General features: G+C 60.4%; 4 protein-coding genes across 4 annotated transcripts; 2 read left to right on the forward strand and 2 right to left on the reverse strand.

Annotated features, from left to right (window-relative positions):
- Nucleotides 1–21: 21 nt before the first annotated feature.
- On the reverse strand, nucleotides 22–1,215 carry AMSG_11117 (N-acylethanolamine-hydrolyzing acid amidase; the record flags this gene model as incomplete). Its single annotated transcript, XM_013897534.1, has 1 exon — nucleotides 22–1,215. The coding sequence occupies one exon, from the start codon at nucleotides 1,213–1,215 to the stop codon at nucleotides 22–24; it is 1,194 nt and encodes a 397-aa protein (XP_013752988.1).
- A 316-nt stretch (nucleotides 1,216–1,531) lies between these two features.
- On the reverse strand, nucleotides 1,532–2,221 carry AMSG_11118 (dynein light chain LC6). Its single transcript, XM_013897535.1, has 2 exons — nucleotides 2,165–2,221; nucleotides 1,532–1,936 (listed from the first exon to the last, which is right to left on the reverse strand). Exons 1-2 carry the CDS (start codon nucleotides 2,189–2,191, stop codon nucleotides 1,652–1,654), a joined length of 312 nt encoding a protein of 103 aa, XP_013752989.1. The 5' UTR covers nucleotides 2,192–2,221; the 3' UTR covers nucleotides 1,532–1,651.
- Nucleotides 2,222–2,400: 179 nt separating this feature from the next.
- AMSG_11119 (diacylglycerol kinase catalytic region) lies at nucleotides 2,401–4,568 on the forward strand. Its single transcript, XM_013897536.1, has one exon. The coding sequence runs from the start codon at nucleotides 2,511–2,513 to the stop codon at nucleotides 4,209–4,211; it is 1,701 nt and encodes a 566-aa protein (XP_013752990.1). The 5' UTR covers nucleotides 2,401–2,510; the 3' UTR covers nucleotides 4,212–4,568.
- A 357-nt stretch (nucleotides 4,569–4,925) lies between these two features.
- Nucleotides 4,926–8,982, forward strand: AMSG_11120 (PA14 domain-containing protein; the record flags this gene model as incomplete). The annotated part of the gene is made up of 1 exon (XM_013897537.1): nucleotides 4,926–8,982. A coding segment is annotated over exon 1 (3,810 nt), but the record flags the coding sequence as incomplete, so codon positions are not given.
- Between the last annotated feature and the right edge of the window lie 220 nt (nucleotides 8,983–9,202).

The following is a 9,202-nucleotide window of genomic DNA, read 5'->3' on the forward strand; positions in this document are numbered from 1 at the left end:
GTGTTTACGCGGTTGTTGAGGCTACTGCCAGACCCAGCCGGCAAAGTGGCCGGTGGTGGGCGACATGATGACGGTGTACTGGGTGAGCGAGTTGAGCACACCGCGGGTGTGGAACTTGGAGCCCGGAGTCTGCATGATGCCCCAAAGCGAGGTGGCGTTGACGCCGGCCGGCCCGCCAAGAGCCGTCATGGCGGCGGAGGCGACGGCGCGGCGGTCGTCGCGGGAAGGCGCGGCCTTCCAGTAGTCGTAGTTGGTCTCGAGGACAAACCACGGGGCAGTCCGCCCGTGTGGCATGCAGTAGAGCCCGTGATCGACGCCGGTGTACGTGCGGGTGATGACGCAGCCCTGGTCGGCGTCGGCGCCGCCAACGATAAAGTAGACCTCGGCGGCGAGCGGGGCAGTGGAGAGGGCATGGACGGCGGCATCAAACGAAGTTGCTGAAGCGAGGGCAGAGCGGGCAGCGAGAACAACCGACTGCGCACCGTCGTGCTTCATGCGCTCGAGGTTGCGCAAAATCTCCAGGTATGAGTGCGAGGTCCGCTGGTCGATGGTGACCGAAAAAACATTGTGGGCCATGCCGGTGAGGACGCCCACGTAGCCGACCCAGGTGATCGACTCGTACTGTACCTTTCCACCCGAGGTGAACTGAGCAATGACAGTGAGATTAGCAAGCGAGAAGCCGTCAAAGGTCCAGTCGAGGTTGCGCGAGTGCCAGGTGGCGCCTGCGGCGTCGCGCGAGACGATCGAGGTGCACGCCGTAGTGAACTCGTAGAGGAGGTTGAGGGCAACAAGGCGCGAGAATGGCATAGCATCTGCGTGACCGGCGGCAACAAGAGCAGCATGGAGTCCCTTCATCTCAGCAGCGTACTCTGCCGGCACGTAATCCTCCAGCGATGCGGCAATGTCATCGACAGCATCGCCCAGGATCGAGGGCAGGGCCTTGTTCCAGAACTGAACAATGTGACCGAAGCTGTTTTCAAAGCCATGGTTCTTGAGCATGTCCCCCACGGCTGCCGTCCACCGGTCCTCAGGCGCCAGATCGAGATCGATGGAGATGGTAGGAATGGCCGCAGGAAAGACTGACGCCGCGGTCCATCCCATCCGCTCCGACGGGAGCACAAACGAGGAAGTGCCTGCCACTGGGACCACCAGGGCGAGGGCGAGGGTGAGGGCGAGGGCGAGGGTGAGGGCACGGGGGAGGGTCACGTGGAGCATGGCGACGGGAAGAATGGCGATGGCGAGAAGGAGAGTGCAGTGGGCGTGGAGGTCTGGGGTGGATGGGGGGGGGGGTGAGGAATGAGGTGGGGTGGGGGGAGGGGGGGGGGTAGGAGGGTAGGAGGGTAGGCGTGGAACACGGCGAAAAAACCCCCGCACAACGAGGTCTTGTGCCTTTTTCGAGGGCCACCCGTGTCTTTGAGAGAGAGAGAGAGAGAGAGAGTGTGTGTGTGTATGTGAGGGGGGGGGGGGGTGTGTTAGGGCGGGATCGAGGTTACGATCACAGAGCGGATTGTGCAGCGTGTGGTGTAGCGGCGGCAGCAGTGCGCGCCGTGTCACGGACCGTCGCCAAAGCAAAGGGTGAGAGACAGGGCCTGGTCAAGCGGCGCCATCCCTTAAGCGGAGGCAGGCAGGAGCGACGAGGGGAGGAGCTTGGTCATCCGTGCTGATAGATAAAGACGTTTGTGGCGCCGATCGAGGCAAAGAGCAGCGAGCCCATCTCATGGGTGACAAACGAGCCAAAGTTAGATCCGACGATGACATGCCATGCGCCACCGTATTTGTCATCCAGAGTCTCCTTGATCAACTTGGCCATGTCTCGTTGACCCGATGCCTGTCCATACGGCGTGTGCTTGCGGTAGGCGTCCTTGATAATGCCACCCACCTCTGCCCGTTGCGCCTCGGGCATGTCAAACGACAGCTCTTCCACCTTCAACGAGCTCTACTCCCGCCATCATCCACACGGATCCACGAGCACAGCCATATACACGTGCACATACAGTAGACCACGAACATCGCCCCGTCCTCCCCTTGTTAGCCACTTTCCAGACTTGGCGCCCTCCTCCTCCTCTCCCCCCTCCTCCTCCTCTCCCCCCTCCTCCTATCCCTTTACCCCCTTCGCCCCTTCGCCCTTCCCCCTCCCCTTCTCCCCTCTCCCCTCCCTCCATACCTTTGAACTCTTGCTCTTGCCCTCCATCTTCTGCCAACAGAGACAAGTGACCAACAGGTGGATACAAGTGTCTGCGTGTGGCTGTGGCTGTGGCTGTAGGGGGGGCTGCAGGGGCGTCAGCCACCGGTTGGCACTGTCCAAGTCCTCCCCCCCCCCCCCCCTCCTTCCACCCAACCACCATTACCGGGCTCACCTTTCTCTCTCTCTCTCCCCCCCCTCTCTCCAACCATGCAGAGGAGAAAGGGGACTGGTCGGGGTCGAGCTTTGGCTACCGTTACTATGATGTATCTCTCACGTGAGGTCACCGTCCGTGTCCGAAGTGACGGCCTTCGCCTGACCGAGGACGATGGCTCGGGTGGTGGTGGTGGTGGTGGACATACCATTGTTACCCTCCCTCCGAGTCGCCTCTTGGCTGCTGGTCGCTCCAAGTACTCTAATCGTGTGGTGGAGATCGCCACTGTCGAGTACGCCCCAGAGCCGTCAGGCTGCTGTGCTGGCTGCTGCTGTTGCTGCTCTCATGGTACTCCCCGTCCCCACCTGTGGTGGGGGCCTTGATGCTGACTCGGAAGATGACGTTGGCGTTGATGGGCACCATGTAGGCGGCGGATTTGATGGCGCACATCACGACGTCAAGATACGGATGCTGCAACTGACGTCGACATCGACCGCCATTGTGGCGAACTTGCTGAATGCACTTGCCGAGATCTTGCCCCCGCCGCCGCAGTCATCGGCACTGGTGTACAACCCCGCTTCAGGCAACGGCAAGCTCCACACCAACTTTCTTGCTGGTGCTGCCGACCTTGCACACCTGCAGTCTTTGCAAGTGGAGCTGGTGGAGACCGAGGCGCCTCAGGACGCGACGAGATGGGCGGCGAGTCTCGACGCCGATGTTGCGTCCAGGTGGGATTACATCGCGGTGGGCGGTGGCGACGGCACACTGTACGAAGTCGTGCAGGGTCTCTTTTCGCACCCGCGGTGGAAGGAGCTCGCCAAGATTCCGCTCATCCCGGTCCCGCTCGGCTCGGGCAACGGGCTCGCGCTCTCTCTGGGCATCTCGTCACCAACCATGGCACTGGTGGCCATGGCACGCGGCCTAGTGAGGCCGCTTGACGCCGCCTCAGTCTGGCTCTCGGCAACCAAGCGCAGGATCTCGTTCCTCTCGCTCCAGTGGGCCTTCCACGCCGATGTGGACATTGACTCGGAAAAGTGGCGGTGGATGGGCGACACGAGGTTTTCGGTCTACGGTGCGCTCCGGTGCATCGCCATCCGCAAGTACCCCGGCTACGTCGTGTACCAAGAGAGCGATGAGGCTGTATCTCCTGAGTTCTGCCACGCTGCTGTTCGCTGCCCCGGCTGCGAGGCGGAGGCGAACCACTCGTCGGTCTCTTGCTCGGTTAGCGGCGGGCGGTCGTCGGCTTCAGATGATGGCTCGTACTCGAGCACGAACTCGTTGCAGGCCGAGACAGAGACGGACTCTTTGTCTTTGTCGTCGTCAGCATCAGCGTCGGTGTCAGCGTCGGCGTCGATCTCGGACGAAATGATCGTCCACGGACCGCCGGCGTCGGCCGCTGTCGCGGCCTTGCACTTTGTCTTTGATGAGACGCCTGAGTCAGCATCTCTGGCCGGCCGTGACGACGAGTTCGCGGTAGCGGCTGGCGTTGATGACTTTGCGGTCGTTTCGGGCGAGCACGTTATGTTCCTCGCAACCAACGTGCCGACCGTGGCCAAGGGAATGGTCTTTTCACGACACGCGCACGCATCAGACGGTGCGTGGGACCTGACGTTTATGCAGCATGCGAGCCGACTTGGCCTTTTGGGCATGTTCTCGCAGATCGAGGACGGTTCGTATGCAGATGCCGACAACGTGACGCAAGTCAAGTCGCGGGTCTTTGCCCTCCTTCCCGGCTTGCGCAGCAAGAGCCGCCCGTCGCACGTGGTCATCGATGGCGAGCCTGTTCGCTATGGCCCTGTTATTGTCCAAGTCCATCACGCCCTTCTCCGGGTCCGAGTCCCGGACTGGGCAGCCATCCTCTCTGCCAGCGAATGAGGGCAAATTGCCACCGATTGCGCACACAGCACACACTCTCAGTTGCTGGTTGACTCGACGGCTCGTAGAGGTGCAAGCGCGAGTGACAGAGACCGTCATCTAGGGTGTGGCTACTCACCCTGGACTGCCACACTGCTGGAGCCAACAGTGCAGTCTTCCAAGTGTGACGACTCGAAGCACGCTGAGCTCGATGAACTGTTCGAATCTCTCTCGGGATCAACGTGGACGAACAACGGCGGGTGGGAGGCGAGGGGCCGTGTCGGCAGGCACGTCGTATGCCGACTGCTCGTACTACGGCAACACATGAGCGTGAAGTTGCAAAAAAATTGTCGAGTTGCCACAAAATAGTGTTTGGGCCATTGTTCGACAGCCACGCCCAATGCAGGCACTCAGCCTTTGCCAACCTTGCCAACTTGCGACAGCACGTTCCCTCACCCGCAGTCGCTGCCATCAACCACGACGCAACTCCTTTGCAGTCACAGCTCCCCCCTTTCCCTTCCCCTTTCCTCCCTCTTTCTTCTACTACTCCCACCCATCGAGAAGAACTACGTCTTCCCCTTCTCCTTCCGTCTTCCTTCCAACCCCTCTCCTCACCTCCCCCCCCCCCCCCCCCCTTTGCTGTCGTTCGAGTGGTCCTTCCCGCTCGCGCATCACCAACGAACCCTCCCCTCCCCCCTCCCTCCCTCCCTCCCCTACTCTCGCACGCTCTTCTGCTTGCCTTTGTCCTTTCCGGACGCATATATTCCCTCCTCACCCCCCTCGCCCCTTATTCCCCACCCCCTTGTCTCCATTCTCTTCTCCCCAGCTGGCTCGCCCTACCGCTCAAGTCTTCGGGTAGCACCAACCACTGGCAATTGGCTTCACTTCCTGCGTTTGGTTCGTTTGCTTGTGTCGTTGACGGCGGGCACAACCAACCAGAGGCAGCTGGAGTCTTTTTGACGCTTCCCTCGAGTCTGAGACTATGTGCATTTACAACAACTCGCTGGCCACATACTCAAGTATGGCCACTCCCGGCAGGCGCAAGAGCCACCGGATGACGTCACTCGACGACCAGGATAGCAGCTGGTGGACGATACTGCTGGTGCTTGCCACGATCCTCGTTGTTGCTGTGCCGCCAGTTGGCGGCGATGGTACGGACATCTTGGGCGTGCAGCAAGCACTCGGCGCCGAGACGGTAATGTTTGTGGACGTGGTCGACTTTACCTGCGAAATGATCCAGTGGCAGGGCCGCGACGAGCTGTACGTGTACCGGCCGTCTGACTCGCTGCTTGTGGCGACACTGCTTTGGACAGGCGGGGCAGCGGCGTCGTACTCGCCTACCGAGAATGGCGCATTTGAGTTGCGACTCAACGCGGACCAGATCGCCGGTGACGTGTGGGATGTGTCGATCAATGACAACTGCGCGTCGTCGCTGGTGGGTGGACGACTTTGGTCCCGCCAGTGGTACTTTGCGGCTGCATCATTTGGTGCGAGCGATGCGACCGATGTGTCTATGTGGGCCGTCTTTCTCACCTCGCTCGGCAACAAGCTTGTGGAAACGCGGTTTGAGGGCCTTGCTGGGTATGTGTACGAGCTGGGCGCGACGTCGGACGGGATTGCGTCGCATACGCCGGCGTTCAAGTCTGCGCCGCAAACCGGCAACTCGATTGTGCCTGAAATCCCGCTGTATCTCAAGTCGCCGGACCACATTCCGCTGGCAGACACGCAGCCCACGATCGAGTTTGATGACGTGGTGTATGTGACGGTTGGTTGCGGCGACTTTGGCTCCGAGTGCCCTACGCTTGTGAACGGGCAAATCCACCCGCGGTTCCGGTTCAACACGGACGCAGGTGGTGGGCGGTACCGGATTGTGTGCGACACAAACGGCGACGGCAACCTCAACATTGTCGACGGGTCCGACACGGTGCTGTCTGGCGACACGGTCGCCGGAGCCAACGAAGTGCTCTGGGACGGGACGGACTCGTCGGGTGTCACTGTTGCGAACGGGTACTACCTGTGTGAGGTGTGGGTCTTCCTCGCCGAAATTCACTTTCCCATGATTGACGTGGAGACGATCTACCCTGGCATGCGGATGTTCTCGTACTTCAACAGCGTGCCTACGCCACAGGTGATGTTCTGGAACGACGAGGACGTGGACGCGCCCATCACGATGCCCAACGGCGAGACCGGGGCGACGACGTCAGGCTGCTGCGGCATGGACTCGACTAATGACCCGAACGCTGTGGCCAACGTCAATGCTCGCGCCTGGGGCAACTTTGCGTCTGGCTCCAAGGGCGACCAGGCGATCATCAACACGTTCTCGTTTGTAGAGCGATCAGTCTCGGTCCCGCTCAACATTTCTGTTGGCGGCTTGTCTGAGTGCCCGCAGCCTTCGGTTTACATTCTCAACACGAACGTGTTGGAGAAGGACACCGGGGCTGTTTCGGTCACTATCGACATTGTGCTCACTTCGGTCATCTCGTCCAATGTTGACATCTCATACGCGACCGTTGACGGAACGGCCACGGCAGGGGTAGACTACGTGACGACGGGAGGGACGATCACACTTGTACCGGACAACTACTGCTACTCTGTGACGGTCGACATTACGCCCGACACCGAGCTCGAAGTCGACGAGGACTTTTACGTGGACATTGCGTACGCTGGCGCCGGTGCGTCGCCGATTGTCTTTCGACAGGCACGGTCTGTGGTGACGATTATCAACGACGACGACAACTGTGGAGTTGTGGAGCCACCGCCGCACGAGTGGCCAGGTCTTGTCATGGAAGTGTACGATGAGGTCCCCGGATCGACAGTGTTGGACCTGACGCGCTCAAATGCGTACATCACGCAGTCTCCGGGATGCATCGATCCCGACGTGACATCGCTGGAGCAGAACCCCGGGACTGGCAGATGCGGCCAGACCCAGATGTCTTCGTACAACTACGGCGTGGCCATCTCGGGCTGGATCCGAGTGGCGCAGACGGACACGTACACGTTTCAGGTTGCTGGCAACGATGCAGTCGAGCTGTGGCTTGGAGCCGACGAGGCTTCGCTCATACTAGCGGCGTTCAACACACAACCTAACACAGACGAGAGCTCCTACGGCGAAGCAGCGTCACAGACGTCGAGTCCGATGGCACTCGCTGCCAATGAGCTGCTCTTTGTGCGCGTGCTGTACAAGGAGGGCGATTTGGAGAGCCCGCCGAATGACTTTTACTCTGTGGCGTGGTTCGGGACGAGTGTGTCAACGACTGCGGCTCCACTTGCGCACGCTGGCACGTATGGCGAGACCTTTTTCCACAACAGCACGTCTGCGGTTGGCTTTGAGACTGACGACGCGTGCTGTACGTCACGGATTGTGGAGACCGAGGTCCGGGCATTGCGGACCGATGCTGATCCGTGCTCGGGCCAGCTTTTCGGCAACGTGACAAACACCATCGACCTGTCGCCGCAGAGCACGGGGACGAGCGTCACGTTTGACATTGCTGAGACCCATGAGCTCGAGTATGTAACGGAAGACTTGTTTGCCGATCTGGGGACTGCGGATGTGAGCGGACAAGTGTTCTCCGGCAGGATCCGGCAGCCGATCTCGACCAAGGTTCGAGTGACGGCTGGCAATGACAATGGGTTTGAACGGGCGAGCGACGGCAATGTTTGGACCAACTGGGGCTTTTTGCTCATGGGCTCCTGGATGATGGCAGTCACGTTTGACGATGTGGCTGTGCCTCAAGGAGCGACGATCACCAATGCGTACATCGAGTTGGAAGGCGACAATAATGGCGGACAGGATACCGGGACCGGGGTGATCGTGCCGATCTGGGCCAACAACGTGGACAACGCTGGCACGATTCCGACCGGCAACTCGGGTATTTCGTCGCTGGCGCCAACGCCGACTAGCGTCAACTGGGTTGACGTTCCCGAATTTGTGTACACAGCTCGGTACAAGACGCCGAACATTGGGCCTGTGGTGCAAGATGTTGTGTCTCGCGGCGGGTGGCGGAGTGGCAACTCGATGACAATTATCTTTGGGTTTTCGACAGGGGCGTCGTTCCGGCGCTATGTCGAGTCTGCGTCGGACGCCGAGTCTGCCCCGCTACTTGTTGTCGAGTACCACACCGGGTTTACTGGCCCGCGCGAGTATGTGGGTGCGGTGTACATGGGCGACGCGACCGATGGCGGCGTTGGGACTGTGAATGACATGTCTGGCGGGTTTCGGCTGAGCCTGGACCTTGCCTCGGGCGGGTCGTACACGCTCTCGCTTATGCATTCGCTTGTGGGCAACGCGATCGACGCAAGGAACGAGCGGGTGACGTCGCTGCTGAGGGTCAACGGAGCGTACGTTGGAAACTCTGTGGGCACCGAGGGTGTGCAGATGCTGGAGGAGCTGACTTCTTCCGGAGTCAGTGCTCCGACGACGTCGTCGTTTGTACTCGCACTTCCAGCAGGAAGCAACGTCATCGAGTTCGGTGGCTACCTGTCACGGAGGCGCAACCAGAACGATTTTGCGGTGGCACTCTTTGACAACGTGCAGCTCACGACAAACGACTTTGTGTCGTCGTGCGGGACAGCCAATCTCGAGTATAACTACGAGTGGTGGGCGCCGTCATGCTCGCTCACAGCGCCGTGCTCTACGACGCAGCTGTCGTCGGGACTCTGCGATCCGGTGATCACACTCTTTGCGCAGAACGAAAAGTGCTGCCTCGAGCTCGATGTCTTGCTCCCGAAGGAGGTACCCGGCGTTCGGCTCAATACCTCTGCAGTGGCGGTGATGGAGCCAGCGTCTGGATTTGTCGACTATGTCCTCGGAATCCATCTCGCGTTTGACGGAGAAGTGGACATTGATGTGGCGCTTGCTGTCGTGGCTGGAACGGCCACACCAGGCGTAGACTATGACTTGGTCACCACGAACGTCTTCTTTCCGGCTGGTACCGAGACCGGAGCCGTTCTTGTGAGGATCTACCAGGACGGCATCTACGAGGGCCACATGGAGGGCGCAGCCGACGAGCTCT

The sequence above is a fragment of the Thecamonas trahens genome, assembly GCF_000142905.1.
Source record: "Thecamonas trahens ATCC 50062 unplaced genomic scaffold supercont1.69, whole genome shotgun sequence".
NCBI lineage: Eukaryota > Apusomonadida > Apusomonadidae > Thecamonas > Thecamonas trahens.

Excerpts from the sequence above, each read along its gene's own strand:
- AMSG_11118 (XM_013897535.1), bottom strand. The coding sequence starts at position 2,191 with ATGGAGGGCAAGAGCAAGAGTTCAAAG. Across the intron at positions 1,937-2,164 it reads GCAAGAGCAAGAGTTCAAAG|AGCTCGTTGAAGGTGGAAGA; the intron begins GTATGGAGGGAG and ends TGGCGGGAGTAG.
- AMSG_11119 (XM_013897536.1), top strand. The coding sequence starts at position 2,511 with ATGGCTCGGGTGGTGGTGGTGGTGGTGGACATACCATTGTTACCCTCC.